The 16178-nt window shown below is 53.8% G+C and overlaps 1 protein-coding gene across 6 annotated transcripts in view; it reads right to left on the reverse strand.

Moving 5' to 3' along the window:
- Positions 1-16178, reverse strand: part of CTBP2 (C-terminal binding protein 2) — a 125077-nt gene continuing 108899 nt past the window's right edge. For 4 of the 6 annotated variants that reach the window (XM_080597223.1, XM_080597225.1, XM_080597224.1 and 1 more), the window contains exons 3-10: positions 10186-10340; positions 9149-9293; positions 6581-6787; positions 5754-5968; positions 5234-5364; positions 4499-4626; positions 3758-3875; positions 1-1543 (exon numbers count right to left, since the gene is read on the reverse strand). In XM_080597223.1, the coding sequence (XP_080453349.1) occupies positions 1363-1543; positions 3758-3875; positions 4499-4626; positions 5234-5364; positions 5754-5968; positions 6581-6787; positions 9149-9293; positions 10186-10340 (1280 nt within the window). In that variant the 3' untranslated portion in view covers positions 1-1362. Of the gene's footprint in view, positions 1544-3757; positions 3876-4498; positions 4627-5233; positions 5365-5753; positions 5969-6580; positions 6788-9148; positions 9294-10185; positions 10341-14140; positions 16016-16178 lie in introns of those variants that run through there. The other 2 variants (XM_080597227.1, XM_080597228.1) reach the window with 2 other exon arrangements.

Consider the following 16178-nt stretch of genomic DNA (forward strand, 5'->3'; position numbering starts at 1 on the left):
TTTCAGAAATTATAGAAATTTTATCACTTTTTATTGAAAACTGCACTGAACGCTAAATGTCCACCTTTACAATAAACAAATACAAGAACGGTAACACACTAAAACAAAACAGCTGATAGCCATTGCTTTTTTTTTTTTTTCTTTTCTGTTTGGGACAGCTTAAGATTTTTTTGTCACAGAAACAGGAATGTACCCATACAAAGGCTCAAAATAGGCCATCTCAAAAACAAAAAGGCGATGGTTCACAAAAGACTATGAATATAACATGTAACTAGTTGATACAAATCTAATAGGATTTGTTAAAATCAGTCACATCTAATAACACGTTTTGAAGTGTTCTTGTATAAAATAGCACGTGAAGAAAAGAAGACTTTTATCAATGTCTAAAAAAGTGGGTTTTGTTCATAGACAGTCTGACAAGTTACCATAAAAAGTGTTTCCTGAGACATAAGGAAATGCAACATTATTCTTGAACCCTTTCCAGCTCAAGACTTTTCCACTTGATAAAATAGCTGCAGATTTAAAACTGAGAAAATATATTTGAGTACAAATAGTGTGTGAAACGTAATAATACTTTCTTCTTTTTTTTTTTTAATTTTTTTTTTTTCTTGCATCATTGCAGGGCGTAGGCGGATGCACAGCTACTTTATTCAGTGTAGGGGCAGAGAAGAGCCTGGCCGTTGGGTTTTTTCGGGACTTTGGGAGGGCAGCGGCCGGGGCCGGGAGCCCTCGGTGCCCTCCCAGCCCGCAGCTCCCAGCCGGGGTGGCTGCAGCTCGGCTCGCGCCTCTCGGGAGAACTTCGGGCACGCGTCACCGGCCCCGGGGGACCCCGAAACGGATCTGAGCTTTTTTTTTTCTTCTGCTCCTGAGCCAGTATCGCTGCCTCCCGTTAGGAGAGGTGACCGGGTACGAGAGTAAGGAAAGGGCTGAAGCCACATAATGGTTTCCTCTTAAATTTCTATGTTAACTCGGTAAGGATTGCTCGCTGCAATTGTTTGCAAACAGGTGCAGAAGCCCTGTTCTTCCCAAGGAATCAAGGGGAAAAAAATCTATTTTTATTCATGTGATTGATGCACAGATGAAGGAAACTTAACACACAATAACAGAAGTCGATCATTAATGTCTCACATCCTAGTTTTCAGCGCTTCGGTAAGCAGGTGACTTCTTCAGGGCTTCTCCCCAGTCTTGACTGCTATCACTTGGTCGTTAACACTGGAACATCAATGATGCATCTGTCCAAAATCAACATTACAAATTCCGTATCAAATTCTTTTTATTTTTTTTTTTCAGTTCGTGTATAACTTCTTTTCCAATGTCTCTTGGTCCCAAGTTTATTGAGTGGTTTTTTTTTTAAATTAGCTGCTATTGCTCGTTGGGATGTTCCCTGTTGTCCCCGTGTTTCGTGGGCTGGTTCGGCGACGGGGCTTGGGAGGGGTGCGCCACGGTGGGCAGGTTGTGGGTCACGGGGATGCCGCCGGGAATGATGCCCTCCATGGCCGCTGGTATGCCTCCCGGCGCGACGCTCACCATCCCGGGGGGATACCTGGCGGGAGGGACACAGAGAGCCTGGGTTTGTCGCGGCCCCGCGTGCTGCGGGCAGAGCCGATGGCCCGGCAAGCACGGCAGAGGCCGCGGAGGAAACGGGAGCGGGGAGCTCCCACCTTTCTGCTACAGCTTTTTGTCTGTTGGTTTGTTAAATTAGAAGGGAGAGCTCGAAGTTAAATGAACGCTGCTGTGGGTCAGCGTTGCCATTTCTCATTTCATGTGCATGACCCATCCCCTCCTCCCTGCTGGCAGCTTCTTGATCCTTCCCTTTGTGCAAAAATATTACCGACCGTGGCAGTAAACGCTGACGCCGTCACCTACACGGCATTACCTGCGAGTAGCACTGCTGGAGGCGTGGTGCCGAAGCCCGAAGTAGGGATTTGCAAGCAAAGGCATCGCACAGGCTGCAACCAAACGCCGGTTGTGTTTGCTTTTGTTTGGTTTTAACCCCTGAGCGAGCTGCAAGTAACAAATCCCTTGCGTGTCTGAGTGCATCACTCGATGAGCCAATGCTCTTTATGCTTTAAAGGGGAGGGAACAGGTTTTGTTTATATAGATCACTGTCCCATACGTGCAGCAATCCCCGAACACCCCAGTGATAGAGGGGAGACGAGGACGATGACAGCACAGTCGCTATTGCCACTAATTACCGCGGTATTTCGATGAAGTCAGATTGTCCCAAACCCGTACGGCATTGTTTCCCTGAACCTGACACGCTTAATACTAAAATCATACACCCGAGCTGTGAGCTCGTGGACTACAGCAATAGCTTGGGGTGGCTTAACTGCACGAGGAGACAAATACTTCTGCCGGTCAGCTGAAGGAAAAGGAACCAACAGGTGTAACAAACACTTGTAGTGGCCAGCCACGCATCCTTTTGCACGGCGATGCTGCTCTTCTGTTCTGCGAGCTGCTCATGGGCCCTAAAGGACGCAGCCCTGATCCTGCAGCGAGTGTGGCTGAGCCCACGTCCCCTGGGCCAGAGCCAGCACTTCCTAGAAGAGCTGAATGAACCGAAATCTTAATCCCTAAAGTGAACTTTTTTGTCCCAGTGTTATTTAAAGGCTGTTTGAACACAAATCGTGCGCTTTGGGAGCACGCGGATCTGTGAGAGCTTTTCCAGAAAAGCTGTGCTTGCTGCCTCTGAGGTGGGGCAACCTCTGGTATCCTGGTAGTAGCCGGGCACAAATTTCTTAAACTTATCCAAATGTCCTTGACGGAAGGAGCCAGGATCGGCCTAGAAGCTAGTGCCAGAGGAAGGTGAAGCACACAAGCTGAGTGATGGAGGTTTCGGGTTCTTTTTAAGCCGATTCAGTGGAGGGCAGGGTGGTGCAGGACACCCCAGGCAGCACCTGAGCTGTGCTGAACCGTCAGTAGTGACCAGGGCTGCCAGGAACCCAGCCCATCTCCTTCGGCACCCATTTATTTGTTTTGCCTTCTGTAAACCCTTGTGCAGTGCTCAGTGTGCACGGGGTGGTGGCCGTATCCCTGTACCCGTGACGCTGCTGCGCCTTCCTGTCACTGACATCTGTCACCGTTTCCCTGTTCCTTTTTTTTTAATCATCAGGCCTTTTTCTCCAGCTCTTCCCACAAAGCTCTGGACTGACCTTTGCCGGGCAGTTCTCCATCAGTTGGGAACATTTCTGCCCAGGCACGCTGAGCCGTGCGCCACACGCCTCCCAGACGGAGCAGCGAGCAATGCACGCTGAGCCTCCCGAAACGGAGCGGTCACTGTCCCGAATCTTGGGCATTTAGGTACGAATCAGGCCACCTGAACACAGGCCTATATCTGGAGTTTTTACTCTGGCTATTTCACTCACGAGCTGGACCAGGCTCTTGGCCCAAGCAATCAAACCCGAGCAGAAGAGCTGATCAAAGCTGCGGTTGCTTTTTCAGTGTGTCAGTTATGTCTTGCTTGGGTCTGGGGGTCCTGGCGCTTCTGCAGGTGCCGTGCACGCGGCTGCTGTCCCACCACCAGCAGCATCAGGAAACGTGCAAGGTTTTATAAAACTGTGGTTGAGTGACGCAGCGCTGGTAATCCCAGCGGGGCACGACTGCAGCTCCCCACCGCGAGGGGCTTCGCAGTCACCAGCCCAGCACAGGCAGACTTGGTGCTGGGGCTTTCACACTCCCTTTGTGGCTGGGACCCCCCCAAACGTGGCTGGGAACCCCTGTGCTAGGCTGGCTGGGGCCGTCCTTTTCTCCATCTTACCTGTATGTGGCACCATTGAGCTCTGGATGGATTGCTTGCTGATCTATTACTGACCACGGGGCCGTCGTGACAAAGAATTCCTTGTTCACGCAGTTCCGTAGGCTTTCTGGGATGCGCCCTGCAGTTGGGACGAAAGGTAAGCACGTGTCAGGAACGTCCTGGTTTTATCGCCCTACAATAAGCTACAATTCTTTCATTTCATTGTATTTGTTGGTGCAAAGGAGAAAAGAACGCCAGGCGTGGAGCTACGCCATCCAGACTAACGATGGGGACGATTTTTAGGACAAGAGAAATGCTGGAGTGTTGTGAGCGTCATCTTGGGGCAAGCTCTGTTACGGCAAAATTTGGACACAGATGGTTTCATTGCCTTGGGGCTTATGGCTGGCATGTACCGTATAGGGCCTGCACGTCTTTTGACAGCAGCTTGTCAATGCTTTTGGGGCTAGTGCCATTGAAAGGGGCAGCAACTACTGCACCGCTGTCCTTGTCCTCCCAGGCATGGCGGCGGGCTTTGCCATGCCGCGCACGTGCACCACTGATCAAAAACCACAAACACACACACAAAAAGGAACATAAACATGCCCAAATGGCAGGTAAGTAAAGTTTGGTTTCTCAGTCTTCCACTGGGAAGAAAATCGGGGGTAGGACCTGCAGCTGGGACGAGGGCAGGGCAAAGCCATAGCTGTGCCCCTCGGGCTCCTGCTTCAGGCACCCCCCGAGGCTCCTCCCGGGGCCGGGTACCTGTGATCGCGCGCCGGATTTCGGTGGCAGCAGCTTCCCTCATCTCTAGCGACGCCTGCTCGCTGTACCAGGCGGTGTGCGGGGTACAGATTAGGTTAGGAGCATCTTTCAATGGGCCTTGAGCAAAACTGCGTGCAGGGGAGGGAAAGAAAAAATTAATCGTTCTTTAAAAACGAGAATAAAAGATGCTAAGACTGGCAGAAGGCCTGTGGCCTGCCCTCTGCGTGTGCTGTGGCTGCTGGGCTGGAGGGAACCCACCCGAGGGGGATGGACTTTGTGGGGTTATCTCCTTGGGGGAGCACTTTTTATTAAAAATTGTTTCGGGAAACACAAGGACACCACCAGTACTGCCCCATCCCCTGTGTGCTGTGCGAGGAGCCGCACCCCGTTATAACCGACCCCTTCTTCGCTATTGCTGACCGGGGAGCTGCAGCCTGCGAGTGAAAATGCCCAAGGGCACGGGAGCAGTAAGTCTGTTCTCAGCAGCTCATTTCTTGTTCTAAGCTCCCTGAAACCCACCAGATATTTCCCCACCCGTGCCAGCCTACAGCTTGTGGGGGCTGTGAGGAGCTGCTGCTGGTGCATGGGCACTGCCCTGGCCGCACACTTGCAGCTGTGGAAGGAAAGGAAGGAAAAAAGGGAAGGAAGGGAAGGAAGGGAAGGAAGGGAAGGAAGGGAAGGAAGGGAAGGAAGGGAAGGAAGGGAAGGAAGGCAGGAGCGCCGCGAGGGCCTTACCTAAACGGTTCTGACTCGTGCACGTCGAGCGCAGCCCCCCGTATCCGTCCCTCCTTCAGGGCTTGAGTTAAGGCCTTCTCGTCCACCAGCCCCCCACGCGCCGTGTTCACCAGGAACGCGCCCTGCCGCATCTGGCGGCGCCGGGAGAGAGAGGAGTGAGCTCTCGGTGCCGCGGCCAGCGCTTGGTCCTGCCCTGGGAGGCACCCCGGGGCTGTACCCTCATCCCCTGGTTCAGCAAAACCCCTGCGGCTGCAAGCGGGGCCCCGTTCTGGGGCACAGGGGTTTCGGTGGCAAGGCCAGCGCGGGCTGGTGGCTGCAAACGCGACCCGGTCCCGCAGCCGCCTCCGCGCCATGGAGCAGAGAGCTGCTCCCCAGGGAAATGTGCTGCACCCCACAAACACCACGGGGCACGGGGCGACCAGCGGTTCTGGAGGCAGCCCGCAGGCTGGCACCGCAGACGCCCGGCGCCGAGGCGTGGTGTGTGCCTGCAGAGCGGCAGCGCGCTCTGCTGCTTCGTTACCTGCTTGATCGTGAAGTCGTTGATCAGGTGGTGGTTGTGTTCGTTCAGGTTACAGTGCAACGAGACACAGTCGCTCTGGTAGAGCAGGTCCTGGAGCGTGTAGACTCGCTGCACTCCCAGGGACCTCTCTATGCCATCCTGCAGGTACGGGTCATAAAATATCACGTTGAAGCCAAACGCCTTGGCTCGGACTGCAACCGCCTGGGCAGTGCGACCTGTGTGCGAGGGAAGGAGAGGTTTAATTGAGCCGGCCCCAGCTGCCACTGCCCTGGTTTGGGCATCGCATGAGGAAATGCAACCCACTGAGGTGCTCTGTCCACCAAAGCAAGCCAAAAAAAGAAGGCTTTTTATTTATTTCGTTTTTTAGGCAATGTTTGTGGGTGGTTTATCTCCCAGCCTCTTGCTGAAGGACTTAGACGTGGCTAAGACAGCTGTCACGGCGCGGGAGCACAGGTTCAGTACGGCTGCGGCGCTGGGGCACGCAACCCTCACATCACCACGTCGTGGTGTTGCCGGAGACCCCCCCTGATCCCAAAAGTGAGGTCCAAGGGGACCGTCAGCAGAACTGGTGCCTGCCCTCCAGCTCCTGGGGGACAGGGACTCCGTAGCCCAGCCTGAACCGGTGCCTCACCCCGCACACCTCCGGGGGCTCAGCCGAGGCTTACGAGGCACAGCCCCTTCCCCAAATACGACCAGAAAGCGTCCCCGCCCTGCGTCACACCAACCTGCTGGGGTTAAGCAAACCCGCCCCGGTGCTTCTGGTCACAAAACCGCTCATTTCAGCCCTTCGTAAAAATCACCGCAGAGTCTCCCTCCTGCCCACGTACCGAAGCCGATGAGGCCGAGCGTCTCCCCCCGGATGCGGGCGGCGCCGGAGGCCACCTCGCGGATCTGCTCCACGCTCTGCACCCGCGTGCCCTCCCGCAGCGCCTGGTACAGCCACGTGTTGCGCCGGTAGAGGTTGAGGACGTGGCACACGGTGGAGTCGGCCGTCTCCTCCACGGCAGCCGAGGGGATGTTGCAGACGGCGATGCCTGCAGGGGGACACAGCGCGGGGCACAGCCATGGCTCAGGGGCAGCCCCAGACCTTTTTTTTTTTGTTTTTTTTTTTTTTTTTTGTTTTCACATTTTAAACAAAAAACAACCCACCAAATCCTTATTCTTGTTTAGTTTAATCCACCTTCAAAGCGAATTAAATCGTGCTGGCCCAAGTCACCCCTGCTCCACGAAAGGCTGTTCAGCCACCACGTTATTTAGGGACCAACTCCTGCAGAGGCAGAGGAGCGCTCAGGCGTGGTGCTGCGCTGTGTTGGCGCAGCAGGGCCAGCTCCGGGTATGTCAAGGCTTTCTGGTTCAACCAGAAAGAGCCACAGCAGTTGAGTAACCACGGCTGTTCGAAGCCCGTACCCTGCTCTGACATCCCCAGGGTTTATAAATGGATTGGTGAAACGTGGCCTTGGAGGCGCAGGTGCCGCGGTAAGGTTTGGGTTGACCATCACCACCACGGCACCGGCGGCACCAGCACGGCCCCGACCCTCATGCCAACACTTCTGTGGCAGGACCCGATGGCTCCCAGCGGGAAGCAAAGGAATACACACTCCTCGTGGCGCCGGGGCTCTTTTGGGAGGTCCCTCCCGGGGGATGGCCGTGCCGGCACGGCTCTTCCAGCCCAGCACCACGGCCGCCCCCGGGCGCCGCGCTCCATAACGGGGCTTTTGTTCCCCCGCCACAAAAGGGGCATTTTCAGCCTCCGCCTCTCTGCTCGCCGTCGCGGGTATTAAGTTAACTGGAAATGTCTCCCCGACCGCTCCCCTGTCAGGCTCTGATCCCGTAAAGCCTGTACGAGTGTGCTTCGTTTCGTGTCTGCTCAGCAGAGCAGCTGAGCACATGCTTACATCCCACCGGCTTCAACGCTATTTAAACACACGTTTTAAGATGAATGTGTATTTAAGTGCTTCGCTGTACTGGGGCCTTTGAGTCGAAACCATGAAAAAGTAGGAGATAAAGAGAGAAGAACACATTCAGAAAATCCCCTTACTGCCTGCGCTGCCCCCAGCAGCACCCTGTGGCGGCACCGCGGGTTAAAAAACCACAGCAAATGGTTCAATTCTGGCACCAAGCGCCTGTTCCGGGGGTGTTTCTGCTGTCTGTCACCCCCGCAGCGGCCACCAGCGCATGGCCAGGTGCTGCACGTAGGTACTGGTCATTTATTGCCTGCACAGCTTAAGGACCACCTCGTGGAAAGCAATACCAATTCAACTTTACGCTACATTTGTGGGTAGTCATTACATTTTCTACTCTAAACCACATCATTTGGCCACCCAATTTGCTAAGTATAAAAAGAAGGACTATACTGCAGCATCCCATTATTTTATTCGTTATATTTTTCGTTTCTTGATGTTCAAAGCCTCGGAACATTGTTATAATGGATAATAACAATAAGAGTTAAAAACATGAAGAAACCATTACATCGAGAAGACACTGTTCTCCTCCCGGAGAAAAATAATTCACTACGCTGAGAATTGCTTTTTTAGGAGTGACTATTTGAGACTCTCTTATCGCAATTATCCTTGTAAAATGGCTCACGTGCAGTGGCTGTTATTCTTAACTTCCCCGGAGATAACCCTTAATACAAGATACCTTAAACACTATTGTGGGGCTTCTGGATAGACTGAGGCTCTGGATCGGATGAGCAAAAAATGGTTGTAACAGCTGCTAAGATCGCAGATGTATATAACTAGGTGCCCCCAGGTTGCTGTGCGCAGACTGCCCGAGGTCTCTGTGCCCACCCCGTGTCTGTAATTCGGTGGCCCCAGCAATGCAGCCCGCATTTTACCAGTTTCTGGGGCATCTTTGACGAGGTGGCACGGGATACAGCAAATACCCAACGTGCAGTCCCTGTTCCACACGAGGCCTTCCCAGCGGCAGGGGCATGACTCAGACAACCCGATCGGATCGAGAGACTAAGCTTGCTAGACAAAATTTAGTAAAAACCTTTTCTTTCACTTTTTCTAGAGCTAAATCAATTCCCCTGTGTCAGAAACATCACAACCATACAGATACCGGTGAGTCCGAGGGGCAAGTGGAGCTACAGGCAGTGCAGGAATGGAGGCCTCACGTGGGGCAGTTTCAGTACAACACGACTCTAACAGATTCCTTCTAAAAATGCAGGATTTTGTGTACTTCATGGTCATGTTTTCTTGTCATAACGTATTCTACACGCAAAATATTTAGGCTGCACCTTTCATTTAAGGGCCGAATCCACACTGTTTGGGAGGCCCCCCCTGTACCTCCCTTTGGCTAACACTCCCCCGGGGGGACCAGGGGTCACTGGTGCTGCTTTTAAATACTCGGAGGGACGTGGGAGGGAGCTGGGGTGCAGAACCGAGACCTACCGAGCTCCCCCGCCGCTTTGATGTCAATGTTGTCGTAGCCGCTGCCTATTCGAACAATGACCCGCAAGGCCTTGAACTTCTCTAGATCTTCTCGGGTCAGCGTGATGGTGTGGTACATCATGGCCCCAACGGCTTCGTTTAATACCTGGAACAAAGCAGAGAGGTGTCAGGAGCCACCAGGACACTCGGAGGGGACACGTGCAGCTCCTGGAAGCCAGTGACCTCCGGGATCAGGACTACTAGACAGTAAATTGTCCCATTTTGCCACCAACCTATTGTCTGTCTGGTGCAAGCCGACAGCTTCTCACCAGAAGGGCACACGCAGGTTTCACCAAACCCATGAGCGGTGTGCCCCACCATCATCGAGGCCATTCCCTTGGGACTTGGGAACGAACTGGATGAGCATCTGGAAATAACGATGTTCCATCCTGACAGCCAGGCAGAGGAAAACAAGCACATTGCTCACCCAGACGTTTTGCCAGGCTCCTACCTACCAGGAACCTCTGGAAACCCAAGACCCAAATTCTCCAAGAGTTGCTCATCGGTCACCGGATGCCTCATAAAATCTGTCCTCCTTCCCCCATACTGAATATCTGAATAAATGAGGTTATTTCTGGTTTTCTTTCCCAGCTCCTGGAATTGATTTCTGATCCCTTCAGACCTCACCGGAGTTACCTAAATGTGCACAAGGAGTAACTTGGAAACGAGTATTTCCAACGAGCTGCGCTTCCGAGCAGCAGCGCCCATCACCCCGGCACCAGGGAGGTGCAGGGCGCTGTGTGCTACTGCGGCACCGAGCGAGCAGACCTCACCAACACGAGAAACGTTAACGGTACTGACGTCAGAAATCCGATGCTAGGAGATAGGGTGATTTTTTGTTCCTAAAATAACACCCGGCTCAATTTTTATCTGCAGCGACTTGCGTTGATGCTGTCTGCTGACCAGCTCGAGGCGCAGCCTTGCACGCTTCTTCCTGCAGGGGCAGGATGAGGAGCGTGCCCGGCGCCCCCCTGCCCACCCCAGCAGCCCCGCGTTACCTTCTCGTGGATCTCCTGAGTTGATTGTGCGTCACAGAATGCCACGGTCGCCAGATCCTTCAGGATGGGCATCTCCACCGTGCAGTCCCTGCCGTCCAGCAGCGCCACCAGGGGCCGGGGGTGCATGGGGCCGTTCATGATCTGAGGGCGGATACCTGCAAGCAGAAGGAGCGCAGCTTTTACACCGACGGCAACGGGAGCGGCTCTCGGGCAGCCGCTGCCCTGCCCGGGTGCTCCTGTTTTACTTGGAGAGCTGTGGCACATCGCAGCACCAAATGCTGGGGGACGACAGCAACGCAAAGCAAAGTTCAGCACGAGATTTCTCCCTGGGAGAACGGTTCTGGCTTTGCCCTGGACAGAGGGACAGCCCAGCGAGGTTCGCTCCCAGGACAGGGACCGGGACGAGCCCTTTCCTGCTGCCTCAGGGTGGCTTCTTCAATGGTTTTGCCCCTCCAGCACCAGCACTTCGTTCCACAGACACGCTGGCACCTGCTCTGTTATTTTTAAGGCCTTCACCATTTTGACCAGCTCAGAAAGACAAGCCTGAACAGGCTCCCACTAAGCAAAATGGCAGGATTACTGGAAACGCACAGAAAGAGCAGGACACCCACGTCCCCACCAGCGTGCAGCCATCTCTTCTGCCACATTACCAAACGCCAAAAGGCTTCAATGCGGGAGCGGCAAAGCCCAGCTGACTCTGTGCACTCCAGCCGGGTCTATCCCTGCCTCCCGTGGGATGCTCTGGGACGTGCAGCTGGAGCCACAAACACACGGGGACAAACCCGGTGCAGACCCCGCTCCGCTGCAGTGGGAAGCGCACTTGTGCCACGCGTACCAAGCCTCCCCGTGGGCTGTTTCCTTGAGCAAATGTGTATTCAGGTGTCTGTTTGGCCGTGCTGCTTTTTTTCCTCATTTTACAATTGCTCATGCTCCAAGTTGAGGCTGGGAACCAAATGATAATCAGCAAGGGCTGCAGGAAGCCCCATGTTTGTACCCTATTAACTGCTCAGCCGGGGATTAACAAGTTCAATTTTGGACAAGTCACTTTGACGTTTTTGGGCCTCCGTTTACCGCTCAGGAAGGCCAGTCACTACATTAGGATTGTAGGAACGGCTCAGATATCTTGCTCTGATGGCCACGGTTTTGGGGAAAAGCAGTAGTTTGGGGGAGCAACTGCTCCGGGCACAAAGGGTTTTATTTCTGCAGCCACAGCGTGAGCAGACCCAGCCTCAAGGGCTTGAGATCGAACCTCCAAAACCCCTCACAAGCAGCACCGCCCTCCTTAGCAAAACACACCAAAACTTCGCAGACTACTGGCAAAAACCTCTCTTCTTGTAAGAGTAAGAGGAAAAAGCCCATGTTGTACCTCGGCGTGCTGTCCTTCGTAACAGCGGCAAGAAATGACGTGAGAACATCTGGATGAGGTAGCTCTCCCTGCCGTGCCACATCACGGAAGCCACTATTTGCTCCCTACTGCAGTACGATTGTTTGTGATGGTTGTTGGGACAAGCAGCGGGCCGTTCTCCCTCCCGAGGGACCCCAATGGGATTGTTTTCCCTATAGGCAGCCTCGCTGTTCCTTTAGAAACGGGAGGCCCGTGATTAGCTAAAGAGGGATTTTGGTCTGGGGCTGGGGTTTCTGGGGAGGGTCGAACGTCTCACAGGGAGCACTGCAGAACAAATGCTATTGTCTGCGGCGCTACGTGGGGCTGTTTGACTGAGGCAGGCCGAGGCCGCGAGCGGGAGGCTCCTCTGGGGATGCTGCCAGGGGCTCGGGGCGCTCAGCTCCCCGCGGAGCACCGCAGCCTCCTGCCGAGCGCCGGCACAGCCCCACGTGCCCGGGGCACGACAGCGAGGGAAGGGAACCGATGAGGAGAGCAGCACGGTGCTGCTGCTTTTTATTAGTATTTTTTATTTTTTTTTTAAGGGAAAATTAAGCCAGATTGCTGCCGGGCGGAGCGTCAGCAAGACGAAGGGGCGAAGCGAAGCCTCCGGAGCGTGCCAGCACCAAGAGCATCACCCCAGGGCCAGGCGGGGTGGGAAGGAGCCACGTTCACTGCGAGGGGAAAATAACCCCGTGGGAACAGGGGGGTTCACAGGGGTGGGCTTCATGGCCCTGCGCTCCTGTTGGACTGAACCCGGTGTAAGAATAAAGAGCCAACCCATCCGGCAGACCCAGGGGAAGATTTCCAGCGTTACGCACGAACGTTTTTGGACCGGGTCCTTCTCTCCGCCCTCCCTAGCGAGATCTCCATCAGCACGTACTGGAAGTAATACATTATGTTTGCACGCCTTTCAGCCAGATGGAAGTGCAACTGTGTCAGTAGGAGGGTGCAGCGCCGAGATGATTTGGATAACTGCAAGAAGCTTGCCATAAGCAGATAAGCAAGAATAAAAACACGCACGAATCGCAGAGGGCTTACACAATCCTCAGCGAAGCACTGTGCCCCGGTAGATTATTTTCTCTGTTTAACAAGGAGGTGAATTATAACACTGACTTCAACACCTGCTGAAGTACAACGATCTCCAAGACGTGGAGCATCACCTATCCGCCTCACGCCGCGACTATTCAATAAAAAGGGACAACGTGATGCTCTGGCGAGGTGCTGTGGTGGTGTCAGCCCCCCAAATAACGGGTTTGTTCTGCTGCCATTGCATAAGCTCCTTTGGAAGTCGAACGACACACACACAGCTTTTCTTTTCTGAAGCGGCATCTGTGCCTTGGCTGGGGATTAGGGCGGGCGGGCACGCCGCGGGTCCCTGGCTCCTCTTCCTCACCAGGGCCACTTGCTCCAGCTCGGCGGGGAAAGTTTGGAAGCGAATCGACACGAGAAGGAGCGCATCACCTATGGCAATTACGTTTTAATTAAAACCGCCGACAGGTTTGCAGCCTGGATCCCCGCAGGCGGGGCGCCCAGCCCTACCCGCAGCCTTCTCCCTCCTGCGTGCGCCGCGTAGCCAGGCTGACAAAACCAGGCGCAACCTGCCCGCTTCTCCTCCCGTTCACGCTTACACGGCCCGGTCGTCGTTCCGCCTGCGCCCGCCTCATTAACAACGAGGTATGCCTGGACCAGAAAGTAATTAAGCAGCCGGGCGCTCCCACCCGACCTCGCGATAAGGCAACGGGGCCGTTAACCCTTCGGGAGCCCGTCCGTGGGGCTGCGCAGCCCCTCCTGGCCCCGGCTGGGCTGGGACACGCTCCCCTGGCTGTGTCCCCAAAACTTGGCCGCTTCCCCGCCGCCCCTCGTTGCCCGTAAAGCCCGAGGTTGCCGCGAAGTTGCCGCGAGGGTTGTTCGATGCGCGTTTTTCCAGCGTTTTCGGCTCCCCGTGGACTCCCGCCAGCGTTTCGGCGGAGAGCTTTTTAAGGGAGAGGGAGAGGAGGAAGGGTTTATGGAAAAACAAAAAACAAAACAAAAAAAAAAGGAGAAGAAGAAGGAGAAGAAGCAGAAAGCTTTTGCAGTCACATTGAGAACTCAAACTCCACCCCGGCTCGCAGGCAGCGCCGCTTGTTGCACGCAGCCCGGCGTATAAAGTGCTTTTGTTTCATTTTTAATACACAAAGCCTGCTTGTCCTCTCCTGCCGCTCCTCCCCTTTGCCACCCACTTGTATCCGATTCCAATGGCACCCCTGCCAGCAGAATTAGGGAGTGCTCCCTGCTAAATGGCAGCCTTTGTGTGACCGCAAGCCGGCTGGTACTATCTCACAGAAACAAAAGCAGAAGCCATTTGCCTAATTCTTATTAATCTCAGTTGCCTACGCCACGCAGCATTAAGGAAAAAAAAAAAAAAAAGAAAAGCAAGCGTTAAACATGTTCACTTGCAGTATATAAAAGTGCATCGAGAAGCGATCCTGACAATCGACTGAACCGCTCATTCACAACCAAGTAGCTACAGTTTTACAGTCAGCTACACACTTTATTAAACAAACAGAAAAGAAACAGGAAATTTCCCCTTGCCTGGAAAATGTTGCCTCCACATTCTTCTTCTTATTAAAAACCACACATGGCAGTGGAGGAGGAGGGAGGGAGGAGGAGGGGGGGGACCCACACACGAGAAAATACTACCACTTTTCAGTGCGTCGACTCTCCTTTCGTCTACGAGGGGGTATCTTCAAACAGGCGGTCCCACGGCCCACAGCTGCAACATCTCAAGACAAATGTCTCTTTGAACACGGAGGGAAAAGAAAAGGCTTTTGTCCTGAGCCACAGAAGAATGGTCTGAAATTGCTAGCGGAGTTACAGTCACCTCTGTGCGGCTCCCAACTCTTCAGAGCACTCCCTCCAGACTTTGCCGAAGCTTTTAACTAATCATAGTTCTTTCCCAGCCCTTGAATAAAATCATGTGAGTGCCAGCCAAAAAATCTTATGCTATGCACACTAAAGGGTTTGTATATGTCACAGTTTCTTTTTCCCCCTTCCACTCCCCTCCTCCTATTGACTTGCACATACGTCTTTTTTTTTTTTTCTCCTAGTTGTCTCGAATGGATTTAATCTGTGCCATGCTGCGTTTTGTGTTTGTTTGGGTTTTATTTTTTTTTTTTTTAAACTTAAAAATGAAACATGCTTTTCCACCCTGAGTACACTGAACGAGGCTCCGGGAACAGACCGACAGCCTTCAGCAGCAGCAAGAAAAGGAGCACAAAGCACAGGGGGGGAGGCGAGCCCGTGGGGATCTCGCCCAGCGCCCACGAGCAGAGGGCCAAATCCTTGTGTCCTGCGTAGGTCAACGGGTTGGTGTGTGTCATTCACGGGGTAAGGAGGGGCGGAAGGGCATTAACGGGGGGATCCAGGTGGCCCTAGTGTGAACTGCCTTGCATCCTGCAAACCCATTTTCAGGCGCAGGAGCCAAACCCAAACCAGGCAACTGCTGGTGCACTGGTGGCTGGCACATTTCACCTGGGACACGCAGGACACAGGGAAATCCACCAGCAAGGAGATCCACCTGCGCCCAGGTGTATTTTTTCCACCCAAATCCACGGAAACCCTCCCGAAGATCCCACCAGCATCGCCCCTGGTCGCCCCGCAGCCCGGGCTCCGCGCGTCGGCCTCCGCGAGCCGAGTCCTGAAACGGGAGGCTGGGTCGGCAGCAGGAGCAGAGCTTCACAAAGGAGAGATGCTCTTCCCTTCGCTGAACTTCTCAGTTAGTTAATAAATGCTTCCCATCACAAACACGTGTGAAAATGAAGCAAGACACAGTCTCTATCTCGCAGTCAGGGGAAAAGAGATATTTACTGCTATTCCCAAGGGCAAGTACTCTGGAGGCACTTGGTGCTCTGCAGGCAGAACCACACAAATGTCACAGAAAGTGACATCAAATAGCTTTTATAAACAACGCTGGGCTGGGGGTTTAGGCACGTTTCAGAGAGATGTGAGGGGCAGGGTCCCCGCAGGGACCAACTCGTCCCTGGTGCGCGGCAGGGCCCGTGCCAGCCCCTCGGCCCCGACCACGCGTTTCCTGCAGGCAGCGCCCGCACGCTGGCTTTTCGCCAGCCCCCTTCTTCAGCCAGCTCTCGGGGCTTCCCTCAAGGATGTATTTTTAAAAATTCATAGGACGTTCCCACATAAAACGATACTCTCAGGAGCTGACACGAGCACCGTGCCTACAAGCCACATCCCAAGCACAGACGCAACCGTAACTAAACGCTCGGTTAAGATACGGGGAGTACATCTGCGTGGTATTTCTTTGCTTTCACAGCCTGGATTCCTGTAGGTACGCCTGCTGCAGGCACTGCACCTCTTCAGTTCTTTACGTTTCGGAAGGGTGACGCTCACCTCGGGGACGTGTGTGTGTCCCAGGCAGACGGCCTTACGCAGGAGGCCCACCACATCCTGCGCCAGCTCCCCTCTGGGTCCCTCCCTACCCTCTTTCTCCTTTTGTCTTTCCCCTTTTATCCAAATGGAAACAAACTACCTCATTAAAAAATAAACAGTCTGTTCCAGGAAATGGACAGCTTTCTTTTCTTCTTCTTCTTTTTTTTTTTTTTTAAAAAAAAAA

The sequence above is a fragment of the Anser brachyrhynchus genome, assembly GCF_964034855.1.
Source record: "Anser brachyrhynchus genome assembly, chromosome: 6".
Classification (NCBI taxonomy): Eukaryota; Metazoa; Chordata; class Aves; order Anseriformes; family Anatidae; genus Anser; species Anser brachyrhynchus.